This window comes from Acinonyx jubatus, chromosome X, assembly GCF_027475565.1.
Source record: "Acinonyx jubatus isolate Ajub_Pintada_27869175 chromosome X, VMU_Ajub_asm_v1.0, whole genome shotgun sequence".
Classification (NCBI taxonomy): Eukaryota; Metazoa; Chordata; class Mammalia; order Carnivora; family Felidae; genus Acinonyx; species Acinonyx jubatus.
The window spans coordinates 43,065,052-43,083,817 of NC_069389.1; the positions used below are offsets into that span (position 1 = coordinate 43,065,052).

An 18,766-nucleotide genomic window follows, 5' to 3' on the forward strand; every position below is an offset into this window, starting at 1 on the left:
CTAACTCAGAGAGAAAGTGAGGTAAAATTGCTGCTGCTGCTACTACCACTGCTAGTACTAGTACTAGTACTACTACTACCACCATTATGACCACCAATATCCCCACCACTATTCTACTACTATTACCACCACCATCAGTACCAATACCACTACTACTACTATTACTGCTATCACCACCAATGCCACTACCACCACCACTACTGCTTTATTACCACCATCACTGCCAATACCCACACCACTATTGCTACTACTATTACTACCACCATCGGTACAAATACCACTAATACTATTATTACCACTATTGCCATCAATACCACCACCGCCATTACTACTATTACTACCACTATCACTATCAATACCACCACCACCACTACTACTGCTACTACTACTACTACTGGCAACTAGAACTGATTCAGTGTTTACCCTATTCCAGGACCTGTTTTAAGTAATTACTGTGGACTAATTTAATTCTCACAATCCCATGAGTTAGGTAGTGTGTTCACCCCATTTTTGAAGAGACTGAGGTAGAGTACGGTTAAGTAAGCTGCCCATAGTCACATAGCTAATTACTGGTAGAGCCAGAATTGCAAGGCACTTAAAAGCCAGTGTCCCCACTCTTAACATTATCCTTTACTGTCTCCAAGACAAGCCAAACTTGAAAGAGGGGGCCTTGAGAAGAAGCCAATGGCATTTACCTCCATCTATACCCCAGAGACCCCAACTCTACCTTCTCCTGGTTAGCTTCTGAATCAATGCTGTTGAGAGCATTCTCCACCCGGGCTAGTCGTCCAGAGAGTGACAGCAACAGGTTGACCACTTTGTCCAGGTCCCCAATAAACAAGCGGTATTTTTCAAACTCATTGGATTTACAGACAGCTTTCAGGTTGGCCTCCACCTCCTCCCCAAGGGCAGAATTGGCACTGATGTCCTCTAGCAGTCCTCGCTGGGCTTCCCGCAAGACTGACAGTTTTCTGCCAATGCTTTCAATAAGCTGTATCTAGGAGAAATAAACAGGAGAAGTCAAAGGATGAGAATGGGGACTGACAGAAACTGATCTGTGCTTGTAACCTCTGTTTTGGGATCCATGGAACAGATGGCAGGCTCTACCCATTACCAGAAACAAAGGAAACCCAAGCAAGTCATGAGCAATTCAAGTTTTTTGAATAGCCACCCTCCCTCTCATCTCTTCATATCTTGCAGGAGTCAGTCACCACCAAACTTCTTGGCATTAGATAAGTGATACCCATAGGCTAATTCTCATTTGCCAGATGTAACTTAATAAACACTTGCTGAGACTATTTTTTAATAGCTTAGTCTTGTTTAATTTATACTTACTGAAATCTGTATTTTCAAAATAAATTTGAACCAGCATATATGTATGTATATATCCCCCTACCCAACATCCCCACCAGCAACCTTCAGTTTGTTCTCTGTAGTTAAGAGTATCTTATGGTTTGCCTCCCTTTCTTTTTATCTTATTTTTCCTTCCCTTCCCCTATGTTCATCTGTTGTGTTTCTTAAATTCCACATATGAGTGAAATCATATGATATTTATCTTTCTATGATTTATTTCACTTAAAATAATACACTATAGTTCCATCCACATTGTTGCAAATGGCAAGATTTCATCCTTTTTGAACACTGTACACACACACACACACACACACACACACACATACACACACACACACCACATCTTCTTTATCCATTAGCCAGTCAATGGACATTTGTTTGGGTTCTCTCCATAATTTGACTATTGTTGATAGCACTGCTATAAACATTGGGGTGTGTGTGCCCCTTTGAATCAGCATTTTTGTATTCTTTGGATCAATACCTAGTAGTGCAATTGCTGGGTCATAGGTTAGTTCTATTTTTAACTTTTTGAGGAACCTCCACATTGTTTTCCAGAATGGCTGCACCAGTTTGCATTCCTACCAACAGTGTGAAAAGGATCCTCTTTCTCTGCATCCTCACCAACACCTGTTGTTGCCTGAGTTGTTAATGTTAGCCATTCTGACAGGTGTGAGGTGGTATCTCATTGGAGTTTTGATTTATATTTCCCTGATGATGAGTGATGTTGAGCATCTTTTCATGTGTCTGTTAGCCACCTGGATGTCTTCTTTGGAAAAGAGACTATTTAATAAACAGGAACTGGAATGCTTGTGAGAGCATAGTTTGGAAAAGTATTGTCAAATATTTGCCTATGACTTCATTCATTCCCCTTCAATCCACTGAAGTACCTCTGGTGTGTATGACACTGTGCCGGATCTTCCTTCCCTCCCTCCATTTGGCCTCTGAGGCCTTTTGGTTAAGACTGTGAGTTCTGAAGTCCCAATGACTAGCTTGGACTACTAGCTCTGCCAACTTCCTGGCTGTGTGACATGTGTGAATGTCTCACAGTGTTTTACTTTCTTTATCTGCAGAGTGGGTACAAATTGTAGTACCCACTTCGCTGAACTGTAATAAGGACTGAACGACATGATGCATGCAAAGGGCTTAACATGGACTAAGTGTTTAATCAAGGCTGGCTGCTATTATTATTATTCAGTCTGGCCCTGCCCTACCATTCCAATCTCAGGGCTCCAAAACTTTTGTGATTAGCTTCTCGTTCTCCTCTGTGTTCACCACACTCACCCTGGTGTTCCTGATTTGCATCATGCAGTTCTACCTGCTCTCAAACTCTTCCTTCACTTTGGCTATTCCCATTCTTTCTTCAGAGCCCAGCTTTGCTCCCACCCTCCCTGCTGGAAGCTTCTGCTTCCCTTAATAATGTCTTTCTTTTCTGAACTCTCCTGCCTTTCAGAAATAGGACCTATAGTGTAATTTGAAGTGGCTCATTCCCTGTTTCATGTGGGTACGTCTGATCCCTCTCCTATTGATGGTAAGTTTCTTAAGGGAAGCATTGCCTGTGTCTTCTGATTTGTCTTCCCTGTAGGTATAACCAGTTCTGGAACTCCACTCCCAGGAAGGTAGTGTGGTAGAGTGGATGCTGCTGCTGCTGCTATTGTTATTATTATTATTACCAGGCACTCTGAGATAATAGATGATTGTCTACTGCAAAGTCCTAACGAGAATTGACCTGCCCCAGCAGATCAAGCATCGCATCATGGTTAAGAGCATGAACTCTAGTGCAAGAACTACTTGGGCTTGAACCCTAGTTCTGCCACAAAGCACTGGTGTGACCTTGAGCGAATTACTCAACCTTTCTATGACTCAATTTCCCCATCTAATTTTTTTAATGTTTATTCATTTTTTAGAGACAGAGAGAGAGAGAGAGGGAGTGAGAAAGAGAGTGAGAGAGGGAGAGAGAGAGAGAGCATGAGCAGGGGAATGGCAGAGAGAGAGGGAGACACAGAATCTGAAACAGGCTCCAAGATCTGAGCTGTCAGCATAGAGCCCGACATGGGGCTCAAACTCACAAACCACAAGATCATTACCTAAGTTGGAGTCAGGCTCAACAGACTGAGTCACCCAGGTGCCCCTCAATTTCCCCATCTAAAAAATAGGACAACAATAGCACCTACCTCATAGTATTGTTCTAATACAGGTTACATGCTTACAATAGTATTCTGTATCTTGTATGTATATACTGAAGTCTGCTTCAGTGCTTGTTTTATTATTATTCCTTCCCAGGTACTCTGGGACCATACATAGGTTTGTAGTTTTCTAGCATGTGCTCCTTTCTAGTAAGCTATTTAGACATGTCCAAGGTGACCAAGACCAAGAGAGCCTGATCTGGGTCCAGGGCCTATTATCATATTTCAAAACTGGCCAAAGGTCAGGAGATCACCATGATCTTAAATCTGAAGTGCCATAGGTTTACATTTAGGGGAAATTCTAAAACCTACTAGGAATTAGGAATCAATGATAGAAACAAGGCAACACAATTAGATACCAAAGACTCCCAGTTATATACCTACCCTCTGGTCTCCCAAACAAAGTCAGTGCCAGGGTCAAGAGAGGGGTGGGGGCCAAACAGTCAACTTGGAAAATCACCTACCCACCCCAGCTCTTCAGTTCCCAAGATCTAGAAGGATGCAAGAAAAGAGAACCCTTTGTTTCTTGGCACCTGGGCTTTGCAACCTGAACTTCAACCCTGGAGAAAGTGTACTGGATAGATCTGAGGAGTCATCACAGACCCTGTTTGAGTTGAGTTGCTTTTCTAGGATATTGCAAATAGGTGACCTTCTTCACCTGTCCTCAGAGACAAAAACTGTCCTAGCCGCCCCTCCCCCTCGCCCCCCCCCCCCCCCCCGCCCCACCCTGATAATCACTTCAAATCACTATCTGCTGTTCTGTCCTTTGCCATTTCTGGTCATTTGTATCTTTTCCTGGTCAGACTCTTATTAGGTTTGCTCCTAAAGAAAGGTCCTGAGTAAGCCGGGAGCAGCCTTGCCATGCTCAGGGAACACGGAATCCAAGGAGGTAGGCATCTGGATCAATAAAACTTTGATACCACCATGATTTCAATTACTTCCCTGACATTTTGCTTCAGATTTGAAAGTGGTGGGGGGGTCTCTTGCAAATGGCCTTCAGTTTTCCTACAGGTCACATCCTGAATGAAAATTATGGGCAGAGGAGCAATTTATGTTGAGTTCAGTTGTCCACAAAGTGTCAAATTGGGCCTTCGGGGTTGCCATGGAAATCCTATTTGCTTATAAAATAAAATGGGTAAGTACAGGGAGGGCAAAGTGATTCCAGGAATTTGATTAGAAAACCAGCCTAGCATAACACTCTCCAGTTCCATCCATGTGAAATAAGCCATACAGAGAAAGACAGATACCATATGGTTTCACTCTTATATGGATCCTGAGAAACTTAACAGAAACCCATGGGGGAGGGGAAGGAAAAAAAAAGAGGTTAGAGTGGAAGAGAGCCAAAGCATAAGAGACTCTTAAAAACTGAGAACAAACTGAGGGTTGAGGGGGGTGGGAAGGAGGGGAGGGTGGGTGATGGGTATTGAGGAGGGCACCTTTTGGGATGAACACTGGGTGTTGTATGGAAACCAATTTGACAATAAACTTCATATGTTGAAAAAAAAAGAAAAAAAGAAAACCAGCCTAGTGATGCTTAGAGAAAGAATGGGTAGGCTTCAGAACAACATAATTTCTGTTGATCATTCTAGTGCTTTTAAGAAATTATTGATTATTCTTGCAAATAAATACTAAAGTTTACCAGGCCATAATTTCTCCTTCTCTTGCTTAGTCAATCTATTCCATCTCCCAGAAAGTTACAGAGAATACAGTCAGTGGCTGGATTGGTTAGAACTCATTGGCAAAAACTCTGATGTGCCACGGGAGGTGAGTTACTTGCAAGGCTGGCTTATTTCAGAGGGGAATGTCATGATAAAGTAGAAAGTGAGACAGTCTTGACTTCAAGTCCTAGATCTACCACTTAGTCTGTAACCCTGGGCAACCTAATCCTCTCAACCAGCAAAAAGGGGATCGTTGTCAAATTATTTTAAAGATTCAAGAGACACAGTGATGATGATTATGATTTCTACTACTATTATTACTAGTATTTGCTGGGTCAAAAGGAGACTGGAGAAACATTTCTGAGAAACACAGAGAAGCTATTTGATTTCCATACTGAAAATATGGGAATATACCAAGTTGTTCTGGAGAAGCATAGAGGACAGGTCAACTTCCAGATACTTAAACTAAATGCTGAAAATCTAAGTCATATAAAAAAATGTCACCTTTTTTTGAGCCAGTTCATGGCCAACTTCTTCCTCTCCCAGGCCAGTCTCTGCCATCTCAGGTTGGTCTTTCAACTTGTTCAACAGCTCTGCCTTGGCCACCGAAATATTGTAATAAGCTGAGTAAGAGGTGGGGATCCCTGGGGCCCCTGGAGGAGGTGAGAAGTGCTGAAACTCTTGTCTGTGGAAACAAAGAATGACCATTTGAGCACTTCTGCTGAGAGGCTCTTGACCTTTCTGCTTCTTGATTTCCCCATTTGTAAAAATGGGACCCTGCTTCACCAATGGAGGTATGAAATAAGGAAATAATGGACCAGGAAGCACTGTTGAAACGTAAACAGGCCACATGAAGATTACCTAGAAGCCAAGTCAAGGCCAACTTTGAGAACTTGGGAGGCTATTTCTATGCCCCTGACTTTCATAGGTAGGGGGACTTCTTTAGAGATGATTTGGTTTGTTCATCACCCCACTAAGATCCAGAAAAACTGGCAGGTCCCCAAAGTTCTGGGCTTCTGATCTTCCATGATGCCCATGGGTTTATGGCCCCAGTGTATGAATCCCCAGGGAAGGAGGCAGTGATAGGGATATGGCTGAGACCTTACCTCTTCATCCTCCAAGACTGCTGACCTCCCTCCTACCCATCCCAGATCCCCACCTGCTTCTGCTCTATCTAGTCGGCTTGCTTACAAAAGCACCCTGTGGCTTTCCTGGACACTCTCATCATTTCTTCTTTCCTGATGGTGCCACTCCTGCTTGAAATGGCCCCTCCACTGCAGATCTCCCACAGCAAAGAGGTCACCCATGACCTCAGCAGTGGTCACCATGTTGGAAGCTGGGGTTAAGACCCGTGCCAGGGACTTGTCACGGCCTACCACATATCTCATGAGCTCTTGTGAGACTGCCTGTGAGGCAGGCCTTTGGCCTGGGAAGGGATAGGATCTCTCCACTTCTGGCATATCCCCAGTGGCCCCAGTCTCCTCCATGGTTGCAGAATGAAATGGGGAAAAAATGGGACCAGTGGCACCCAGGGGCTTGACAAGTGGAATGGCAGACCCTGTTGTCTTGGATTCACTGAAGCCCATGGGACTGAGGTGCTGCTTCTCAGAGCTCCAGCCCATGAAAGAGAACTGCTCCTCAGGAAAGAAGTAGCTCTGGCTCCATGCTGGCTTGGGTTTGGACTCTTCTGCCATCAAGGCTTCTGGTCTGGTGTGAGGAAGGAAATAGAAAAGCTTCAATGTCAGGTTTCAGTGATGGAAGGGCAAGTAATTCCACCCATGGTTTATGTGAGAAGGAGGCCAACCCCCCAGTATATTCTTGTTGCCTACCAGCCACCTCTACCCTCCACCTGTCTGTGTCACTGCACCTTTGCTAACCTCTAGTTGTCTGAAAGGAAAAATAGGAGTAACTCGTTAGTCATTTTTGCAGCTACTTGCAGCTCTTAGATAAAGGTCAAAAATAATGGTTAAAAGGCTCCACAGCTATTTACTGATTCATGCTATGCTGTCTTCTAATTCATCACACAAAAGAAACTTGGGCATGCCAATATTGCTCATCTGAGGTATTCATTTTACATGTAGGTTTTTAAGCTAATAACACTAATAGATGAGCAATACTAGCTAATATTCACATAGTGCTTACCATGCCCTGGAAGCTGTCTTAAGATATGTGTGTGTGTGTGTGTGTATAGATATATCTATAAAATTTAATGCTCATGACAACCATTTTATAGATAAGGAACATGAGAACTGAGAGGGAGAGTGAGTTCACCAACGTCACCAGCCAGTAAATGACAGATCCAGGATTTAGACCTAGGTAAGCTAACTCCAGAATCTATGTTTTTAGCCATAATGCTATATTGCCAAAGGGACAACTTGATATAATATAAAACTTTGCATGTAAGGGCTTTTCTGGCTGGACTATATCTATATTAGCAGACAAGAGAACATTCTGGAGGGAATATGAATGTATGAACTTAGGGAATTCTTATAAGAAAAATATATTTAGGGTATGTGTGAGAGTTCTGACTCAGAAGTTACTAAAAACACAGAATGAAGAGGAAAAAGGATGTGGCTGTATGTCAATTATATCTCAGTAAAACTGGAAATATATATATGTATATATATGTATATGTATTTTGATGAACCTGGGTGGCTCAGTCAGTTAAGCATCTGACTTCAGCTCAGGTCATGATCTCACGGTTCACTCTGCTGACAGCTCAGAGCCTAGAGCCTGTTTCAGATGGTGTGTCTCCCTCTCTCTGCCCCTCCCCCACTCATGCTCCATCTTGCTCTCACTCTCAAAAATAAACATTAAAAAATAAAAAAAAAAACACCTGGAAATATTTTTAAAAGGATGTGCTAATTATAGACTGAGTTCACAGCAGACACAGCCCTGCACCATATTACAGTGTATCATATTAGGCACCATATGTCCTAGTGTTCCTTTCCTCATAATCTCCACTAATAGGGCAGGGGGTACAGGAGATCTTTGAGAACATATTCTGCAGTTGATAATGAACATTGAAGCAAAAATCAGATTCCTTCTGCAGAGCACTGAGAGGAAATGCATGGAGTTCAGGAAGCAAACTATACCTATACTTGAACCAGTTTTGAGACTTAAGCAACACTTGGAAATTTCACTAACCTGCTCCTACATGTATCATAGTGTTTTCTAACTGAATAGTAGGTGGGTTACAGAGACACTCTGGTCTGACTTGGCTGAAATTAGGATGTCTTTGGGTTTTTTTGCATTTTAGATTCAAAATATGTATCTACTTGTTCTAACACTTCTCCCTTTACAAAGCCTTTTTTTAAAACAAAATTTAATGTTTATTTATTCTTGAGAGAGAAAGAGAGAGAGAACACACAAGCAGGGGAGGGGCCTAGACAGGGAGACACAGAATCCAAAGCAGGCTCCAGCTCTGAGCTGTCAGCATAGACCCCTACACGGGGCTTGAACTCATCGACCGCGACGTCATGACCTGAGCCAAAGTCGGACGCTTAACCGACTGAGCCACCCAGGCACCCCAAAATCTTTTTTTAAATTTTTAAAATGTTTATTATTTTGAGAGAGAGAGAGAGAGAGAAGGAGAGAGCACAAACGGGGGAGGGGTGGAGACAGAGGGAGACATAGAATCTGAAGCAGGCTCCAGGCTCGAGCTGTCAGCACAGAGCCCAACGTGGGGCTGGAACTCATGGACCTCGAGATCATGACCTGAGCCGAAGTCCGACACTTAACTGACTGAGCCACCCAGGTGCCCCTCCCTTACAAAATCTTAAAGCCACTTCCTTCTGGTTAGAACTCTATGTTCTGCAAGAATCTGGAATAAGATCTCAAGGAGCCCAGAGATCCTATGAGGATGCAATGGGCACAGTGAACCAGACGGCCTGGGTTCTGGCTACCTGTGATCTTCTGCAGGTTCCTTTAGCCACCTGTAATTCCTCATTCTAAGAGATGTAGCACACCAATGATATCTATTTCATAAGTTGGTTGTGAAGATTAAATCAATCAACACATAAAAGTGCTTACTTTAGAACAATGCTTGGCACATAGTAAGCAGGCCAAAAATATTAGCTATGTTGGGAATAATGCTGTTCCTTAAATCTAAATCATTCAAAGAAGCATCTATAATTGATTTTTTGCAGCCACAAGCTAAAGCTGTGTGCAAACAAATGTTTCTCCTCGCATCCCAAAGTCATCAAAAGAAATAAATCTCTGGAACAAGTTACAAGATCTCTAGTAATAGCAGTTTCTTTCTCTCTGGCCAAGGGGCCAAGGTACATGAAGGAGGCACATGGAGGAAGGACTAGGAGGCTGAAAGGGGCAAGTCTGGGGCCTGGAACTACTACCTCTTGTACACACTGCCCTACAGGGAACAAGAGGGCCTGGTAAAGGCCCGGCCTATTGCAAGAACAAGATCTCTCTGAGAAAGGCTGCCTAGAATGGCAAATTAAGCATAGGTTTTAGAGTCACAAAGATCTAACTTTGGAATCTTTGCTGTGCAATTCTGAGTTAGTCTCTTGTCTTTCTTAGCTTTAGTTTCCTCATCTATCAAATGGGAGTAATTAATGGCCCACAGTCATGTAAAATGACTACCAGTGTCTGGCACACAGCAAATGCTTAATACATGTTTGACCCTTCATTTTTTTGTTCTTTCTTCTGAAATGTTAAGTGCCTACTGTGTGCTAGGTCGCCTTCCCTTCTCCCTGCTGTGACCAGTAACAATCACAGTCACTTTCCACAAAATGTTTTCTAATTACAGTAAGAACACTTCTGGCTAGATGGATAGCTTGAGAAGCAGGTGCTAGGGATCTGATAGATTCTCACAGTATCTAGGAGCCAGGCCCTGTAGTGCCTTACTGGTGGCACCTTATGCCAGAAAACTTCTCACTTAGCTCCAGATAGCCCAGATCTCAGTAAAGGATTTGTTTGTCAATAAAAGACATGATAACAAGGTTCTTCTAAATGCTTTATTTATGTTTGAGAAAGCGTACAAGTGGGGGAGGTGCAGAGAGAGAGGGGGACAGAGGATCTGAAGTGCACTCTGCACTGACAGCACAGAGCCCGATGCAGGGCTCGAACTCACGAACCGTGAGATCATGACCTGAGCCGAAGTCGGACGCTCAACCGACTGAGCCACCCAGGCGCCCCCCAACAAGGTACTTCTAATAGCAACAAATCTCAGGCAAGTTCCTTCTATAAAGGGACTTAAAGAAAGCACTTCTGGGATAGATACCAGGCCCCCCCACCCCCCACCCCCATCAGAGCATTGCCTGAGCTCTCAGAAGGATGACTGGCAGAACTGAGGCCCAAGCTCCTCTGCTTCCGAACCAAGCGGACAACCAGGTGCTACAGGGCATGCAGATGGGCACTGGCACAGGGAAGCCAACACCAGCAGTCCTGGGGCTAGACCACACTCCTGCTTTGGTCTCCCTGCCCAGGCAGCTCACCCAATCAACTACCACCTATTGCCCACTGAGGCAAATGCAAAGAGGCGGGGGGACAAGGGTGGGGGGAATAGAGAATGTGGAAGAGGAAAAGAGTGCCCTTACCTATTATAAGGAATAAGCAGGGCATAAAGGGCCCAACTCCAGGTATACCTTTGCTGCTGGGGGTAAGGGAAGAGCTTAGAAGCCCAGGCAGGGCCTAGAATGGAGGTAGGTCAGGTTGTGAGCTGGCCTCTTATTCTAGAGAGCAAGCAAAAGAAAAGGCAGAAAAGGGCCTGAGCCAGGCTTTTGGGAAATGCCATAAGGGAACAAGGGTTTATGCCTTCTGGCTCAGGGGCGCCTGGGTGGCTCAGTTGGTTGAACATCTGACTTTTGATTTCGATTCAGGTAATGATCTCTCGGTTTGTGAGTTCGAACCCCACATTGAGCTCTGCGCTGACAGTGCAGAGGCTGCTTGGGATCCTCTCTCTCCTTCTCTCTCTGCCCCTCCCTTACTTTCTCTCTCAAAAATAAATAAACTAAAAAAAAAAAAAAAAGTAATGCCTTCTGGCTCACAAGCCTGAAACTGATGCATACCTTAAAGACAAACTGAGGAATAATAGTGTATTTTGATAGTGATATTTAAGAACACCAGCAGCTACTATTTACTGAGCACCTACTATGAGCTACACGTGGGGCTCTCGGCTTTATACAGATTATCTTCATATTTACAACTGTGTAGAATAGGTATAATCATGCCCATTTTCCTGGTGAGAAAAATGAAGCTGGGAACAGTTTAATTCATTGATCAAAGGTCACACAGCTGGGAGGTGATATTGAAAACTCATGGTGCAGCCTCTTTGGGGAACTTTCTTTCATAAGCACTTACTTGGGGGAATCAGTGGTCTCCTTCTCTGATGTTCTCCAAAGGCCACCAATACCATAATAGCAAGGGGGCTGAGCCTTCTCAGGTTGAGAGCCCAAGTGACCCCTTATTGGAGGCAGGAAATTGCTGGAATGGAGACCAAAGGACTCTTGCTCTGCTGAGAGGCTTTCTGAGCCCTGCCTTGAATCCTCCAGGTGGCCAAAGCCCGGGGGTTGTGGCTGCTCCAGGACCTCTTCAGGATTGAGGGCACTGGTACCAGTGGTTTCTGAACTGAAATACTGGGGTGGCAGCTCCTCCTCCTCCTCCCCCTCCTCTTCCTCCTCTGCCCCTTCCTCCTCTTCCTCCTCTTCCTCCTCCTCCTTCTGCTGCTGTTGCTGCTGCTGCTTCTGCTGCTGCTGGGCTGCACGGAAAAGCCTGTACTTCTCCCAGTTGGGAGGAGGAGGGCGAGGAGGAGGAAAGGCCTTCTTCCTGGCTCCCAGAGGGTCCGGCTGGGTCTCAACCTTGGTAAAGAGCTCTCTCCTATGCTGCCGCCAGGCCAGGGAGCTCTGGGGCTCCAAGCTTATATGGCTTTCGGAGAAGGCACGGTTGCGCAGTGGGTGGGGCATGGAGGCCATGGAGCTCCCCTCCTCATAAACAGAAGTTTCCTCTGTTTTTTTTGAAGAGTGCTTGAAGTCTTCAAGGAGGTCAAGAGAAGAGACTGCTCGGTAGCTTGACAAGCCCAGTGCTGGGTTCTCAAGGCAAGGATTGAACGGAGTTGCCCACGAAAAGCTAGCCTTGGAATGAGCCATTTCTCTGCAAAACAGATGAGGATTGTGTAAAACAAGCAAGTTGCAGGTGGCCCCCTATTTTGGATAAAATCATTTATGTAAAATTTACAACGGCCAAAAACAGATGCAAATATTCATAGTAGATGTAATAATAAGAATAGTAATACTAACACATAATATTGATAGCTAACACTTATTGAGTGTGTACTAAATGCCAGGTACTGTTTTAAGTGCTTTCCCAGTGTTTACTTAGTTAATACTCACAATAACCCTAGGAGGTAGCTATTAGTATCATCCTAATTTTACAGCCAGGAAAACTGAGGCATGGGCAGTTTGAGTAACTTGCTCAGGGTTGTAAAGCTAGTAAGTGGTAGAGCTGGGATTTGAACCTGGACAGTCTAACTCCAAAGTTTGGATACATGCACTACGCCCACTCTGTAGCACTCAGATTGAATGTGCTGTGTACTGGGGCTTACAAATCTGGTTATCCTGTTATATTGTTTTTGTTTGCTTTGTTTTTAGTCACAAAAATTTTAAATATTTAGAAACATACAGAGATTGCTATAATAAATATTCATGTTCCCACCTACTGCCCAGGATTAGCACATTTTATTAAAAATTTTTTTTACATTTATTTATTTTTAAGAAACAGAGTGAGACAAAACGTGAGCAGGGGAGGGGCAGAGAGAGAAGGAGACACAGAATCTGAAGCAGTCTCCAGGCTTTGAGCAAGAGGTCAGCACAGAGCCTGATGCGAGGCTTGAACCCACAAACCATGAGATCATGACCTGAGCCGAAGTTGGACGCTCAACCGACTGAGCCACCCAGGCACCCCGGATTAGCACATTTTAATACCATGCCATCTATACTTTATGATTTTTTAAAGAAATGCTAATAGCCTTTGTTTCACTCCCCACTTCTATTCCCCTGCTGCCTCTCCAGATGCAAGCTATATCATGAATATGACATGTTTTCTGTCCAAGCTTTTATATTAGCACCAAAAAATATCAAGCAGGAAATTTACAAATGCTTGCTACTTGGGGTTTAAAATAGATCCTCCTAATGCAATTCTCAACAGGAATTTTTAACAACAGCATTTTTTATTAACCTGCAAAATAAAGTAAGATATAATATTAAAAAGTATTTTGCTACAGAAGAATTGAGGGTAAGGGATTAAGCATGTTATAAAGCAATTATAATTAAAACAGTGTGTTACTGATTAATATAACAGAATGAAAACTCCAGAAACATATCAAGCTATCTATAAAAATATCATCTATAATTCACCTTCTATAACAAGGAGATAAAAAATGATATTAAAAAATGTTTTGAGATAACTGCAGAGCAGTGACATTTAGAGCTGTACCTTCTATTATATACCAAAATAAATTGCAGCTTCAAGAGTTAAGGGTGTGTGTGTGTGTATTTTAATAGATATATGTGTATACATGTATATATAGTATATGTTTATAAGAAAAAAACACTATGAGAAAATTAAAAAGACTATCACTTGTGAGGCAAAATGAGATTCTTATAAGCAATAGAAAAAATATTTAAAGAAAGAAGTACAGGTTTATTTAAATATATACAAAAATATGCATAAAAAGGCAAACCTGTCTAATAAAGAGTGACCAGGGTCAAAGGACATCTCTTTAGGCTCAGAGTATAAAGAGTTAAGCCCTCTATACCAGAAGATCTGGGCTTCCTGCTGTAGCCTGTGAGCAATCAGCATCATGCTAAGTAAGTACTGCTTAGTGACAGGAAATTCCAGCAGTTTAATTATATCATCAGACAGAATACCCATTCAATATTCATGTTGAAAACCGAGAATATTTCTTTAAGAAATAATAATATACATAATGATAGCCAAGCTCAGATAGAATGAAGAACAAAATCTCTTTCACTTAGCTCATCTCCAGTCCCCATCCTGGCTAGCTCATCACTCACATGGATCAGAAATTCACATCCATAATCTCATTTGGGCCTTTGGCCACCTATAGTTCCTTAGGATTATAACAACTCCTTGTGTGCAAACTGTTCCACCTGGCATTTCCTCCATCAGGAAACAAACAAACAAACATGATGGTTACTGTAAAGTAAAAGGATGACAAATGCTATAAGCAGAGGCCTTTCCTGACCACCTTATCTAAAATAGAGATGACTTATCCTTAATTATCCTTTTTCTATTTTGTTCTTTCTCAGTACATACATCCCGACCTAATATTATATCACATATCTAATTTTACATGTTTATTTTGTGCTCTACTAACTAAAATGTAAGCTCCATGAGAGCAGAGATCTTGTGTGTCTAATTTATCTAGTACCTAGTGCCTGGTACACAGTGGGTATTTAATAAATATTTGCTTAATAAATAAATTAATGAACAGAAATACCATATTATCCAGTAATTCCACTACTGGGTATTTAGCCAAAGAAAATGAAAACACTAGTTTGAAAAGATATACGTACCTCTATACATTCACTGCAGCATTATTTACAATAGCCAAGATATAGAAGCAAGCCAAGTGTCATCAATAGATGAATGGATAAAGAAAACAGATAAATGGATAAAGAAGATGAATGGATAAAAAAGATGGTATGTGTATACACACACACACACACACACACACACACACACACACACAGAGGAATTGTACACAGCCATAAAAAAGGATGAGATCTTGCCATTTGCAACAAGATGGACCTAGAGGGTATTATGCTAAGTAAACTAAGTCATATAGAGAAAGATAAATATCATATGATTTTCTTCATATGTGGAATCTAAAAAACAAAACAAACAAACAAAAAGCAGGAATGGACCCATAAATATAGAAAACAACCTGATGGTTGCCAGAAGGGTGCAGGTGGGGGTGAGCTTGATGGGCAAAACTGGTAAAGGGAAGTGGGAGATACAGGCTTCCAGTTACCTTTGTGAGCACAGCATAATGTATCGACTTCTCAAATCACCATGTTGTACACCTGAAGCTAATGTAACATTGTGTATCTACTATAATTCAATAAAAAAATAAATGAATTCATGCCAAAAATGAAAAAAAAAACAACAGCCATGATATTCATAGCATAAAAAAGTTGAATTAAAGGCAAAAATCAACAAATAAGACAAAGAAGGGTGCTATAAATTAGTGGTTAGAATGCATGATTAAGATCTAACTACTCTGAATCTTTATGTATCAAATAACATAGCATCACAATTCAGAAAGCAAAATCCATAGAAAATGCAAAGGCAGAAAAAAGGAGAAATAAACTATGAGACTGTTTCAGCTGATGACAGACATGACAGTCAAAACAAAGATAATGGGAACATTTCAACTTCTCCATTTTCAAGGGTCCATTGAACCTTTTTAAAATTGACTACATATTAAGCCAAAAGGTGAAATAAGTACAAACTACAGCACCTACTCATAACACAACAACACTAGAAATTAGTAACAAAAATGAGAAAATTTTCTATGTATTTCTAGTACACAGAAAATAAAAGGAAAAAAATATTCTCCCTTCTAGTCAAAGAAGAGCTCTAATCTGAAATTGTAGAATACCTAGAAAATAACAACAAGAAAAATATCAGAAACTAGATAATATGACCAATTAAAGCAGTAGTCAAAGGAAAATCTGAAGCCTTTGATGCTTACATTAATAAATACGAATAAATTAAAATCACTGAATTAAGCATTGAGCAAAAGAAGTCAAGAAAAGAGCCACAAAAATCAACCCAAACAAAGCAGAAAGAGAACTGATGGCAGAAATTAACATACTTGGAAATAAATGATAGAATTAATAATTCAAGCCAAAAGCTACTTCTTCAAAAGAAAACATAAAACAATAAAAAAAATAAACCACTTGCCAATCTAATTAAAACCCTAAGCACACAAAATTAGAAATGGAGAAATAACCACAGTTACAGAGTAAATGAAAAGAGTAGGAGAATAATTTGCTCTACTCTATGAAAAGAAATTTGAAAACTTAGAATGGTTTTCTAGGAAAACAAAAATTACCAAAACCGATTGCCAAAGAATGGGGGTATCTAAACCCACCTGTTAACCATTGGAAAAAATGTTGATAAATTTGACAAAAAAGCACACTCACATGGTCTTGCATTAATTCTATCAACCTTCAAGCAACAGACAACCTCAATACTATTTATACTTCCTAGACTCTAGAATCTATTGAGGGAGAAGAAAAGAATCCTGTGTAATGTCAATACCCAAACTCAACAACTAGAACATACATAATGAAAAACTGGAAACCATTTTCACCTAAGAATATGAATGCAAAATTCTCACCATTTTTTCTATTTAAAAACATAAATATTAGGACATTAGTACATATCAGGAATTTATTTATAAACTACCAACATATATTGAAAGTACATGCTCAAAAAATTCTTTCTGAAAAGGGTGCATGATCCAGAAAGTTGGAAAACACCAGTCTGGAACAGTTGTTCCTAATCAGCGTGGCTCCTGATCGAAATTACCTGGAGAGGTTGTTTAAAATGCAAATTCACAGCCCCCCCTCCCCAAATTTGGACTAAGTACCTCTGTGGTGGCGCATAGGAACCTGCCTTTTTAACAACTGCCCCAAGGGATTCTAATACAAGTGGTTCAGGGACCACACTGTGGAAACAAAGGTCCAGGGTGAAAAGGATGGGAGTGCCGTGGTCTGGGGTGGAGGTTTGGGGGCATAGTTATTTGTTACAGTTAGGTTGGTTTCCAATCTATACAGCCTGACTTCCATCTCTCACCACACACATTCCCACATCCTTTCCCTGCCTCTCTCCCCCTTCTCCACCTTCATCTCCAATCTAGATCTTATGAAATGCAGGTGGTGGCAGCCACATCTCCATGATAGTACTCAAATTTATCACTCTTTCCTTTTCCCTCGCAAGGGCACAGGAAAGGCAATAGAGCAGAGTGGAAAGAACAGTGTCAGAAAGACTTGGGTCTGAGTTCCAGTAAAAATTTAAAATCTGGCTCCATAACACAAAAGCTGCATGACCTTGAGCACAGTAATTTATCTCAGTTTCAGTAAAATATTTATCTTACAAAGCTGTTGTCAGGATTAACTATATAAAAAGGACCTAGAAATGATGCTGGGCACATGGAAAGATGATTAATAATAACAGAACTATGTTTATTGTTAGAACAAAGTCCCTAACTCAGGGCCACAGCATATCGTTGTGCAAGTTGTGCAGTGTACTACCTTCACTGCTGTGTGTTTCAGCCTTTTTCCTCATTCTCATCAAAGGAATTGGACTGCAAGGTCCCCTGGTTAATGTTTAGCCCTGCTCAATAGCCAAGAAACCAGGAGATCTTGGGTCTCAGCTCAGCCACATGTCTGCTAGCCAGGAGGCCTTCACCAACCAAGGATTTTAACACGAGGCTCATTCACTCACTGTTCTCATCTACTAAAAATGGACATATAATAAAAGGCAAGTTGAGGCTTAAGAGCAGTGTGAAAATCAAAAGGATTAGATATTCTAAGTTATCTTATTTGGCACCAATTGCTTATGTCAGCCTTACAGAATTCACCTATAGGCAGCCAACCCCAGAATCAGTCGGAAGAAACATACAGTGCCCTTCTAGACATTTGGTGTCCCAATTCTTGGCACTGTAACCTTATCTGGAGGCACTGGGCTCTGGCAAGGCAACTTGGAAATTTCTATTCTCTGCATCAATACTGATTTTAAAGGCACTCCCCTCTCCCTACTTACAGGGCCAGCATGAGCTTTGCAGAGTCACTTCTGACAGGGAAGCAGAAGTGGGAATGACTCCACAAAGGAAAAGAACCTTCAATGGGATCAGCTGGGTCAATGAGCACATATTCTGTGCAAGGTGACCAGATCAAAGGGGAGCAAAACCGATATAGCCCCTCCCTTCCAGGCACTACAGATGAAGCAGACTGGTGAACAGAAGGCTGCCATTGAAGTGTGTCAGGCTCAAAGAAGGATACTGGCCCATAGAGGTCCTATTTTCATCAGGCTCAAGGTGTCTATATGCACAGATATCTACATCTGTGGCTTTGGGACCAAGTGGAGTGGAGTGAAGGATAAGGAGTTTCATGAAGGGAAAAAGAACTAGAGTTTCTTTCAAGTGTGTCTTAGGCACTGTTTCAGGCACTTTCATGTATGTATTTCTATTAGTCTTCCCATCAACCCATCAAAGTCAGTGCCATTATTGCCAGTGGCAGATGAGAATCCCGAGGCTTAGAAGGAGTATATCATTTTCCCAGCTAGTAAGAAACAGTAGTGTCCAGACTGAAAATTGCCTTATCTGACTCCAAGGGACAATCCCATCGAATCAAGGACTCCTAAGGTGAGGCAAAACGTACTTGCACAGCAGTCATTTCCAGGTGTCCATGGAGACATTAGCTCTTTCCATGGCATCATGAAAGCTAAGTGTAAGAAAGGGCTTTGTTGACACCAGCAAGGAGACTACATCTCAAAAACAAAAGCAAATTGCCTGCCAAGACCTGG

The 18,766-nt window shown here is 41.9% G+C and overlaps 1 protein-coding gene across 4 annotated transcripts in view; it reads right to left on the reverse strand.

Moving 5' to 3' along the window:
* Positions 1–18,766, reverse strand: part of SHROOM4 (shroom family member 4) — a 257,265-nt gene that overhangs the window by 3,620 nt on the left and 234,879 nt on the right. For all 4 annotated transcript variants that reach the window (XM_053202326.1, XM_053202327.1, XM_053202330.1 and 1 more), the window contains 4 exons: positions 11,513–12,301; positions 6,752–6,901; positions 5,699–5,879; positions 728–997 (listed from right to left, as the gene is read on the reverse strand). In XM_053202326.1, coding sequence (XP_053058301.1) covers positions 728–997; positions 5,699–5,879; positions 6,752–6,901; positions 11,513–12,301 — 1,390 coding nt within the window. The remainder of the gene's footprint in view (positions 1–727; positions 998–5,698; positions 5,880–6,751; positions 6,902–11,512; positions 12,302–18,766) is intronic.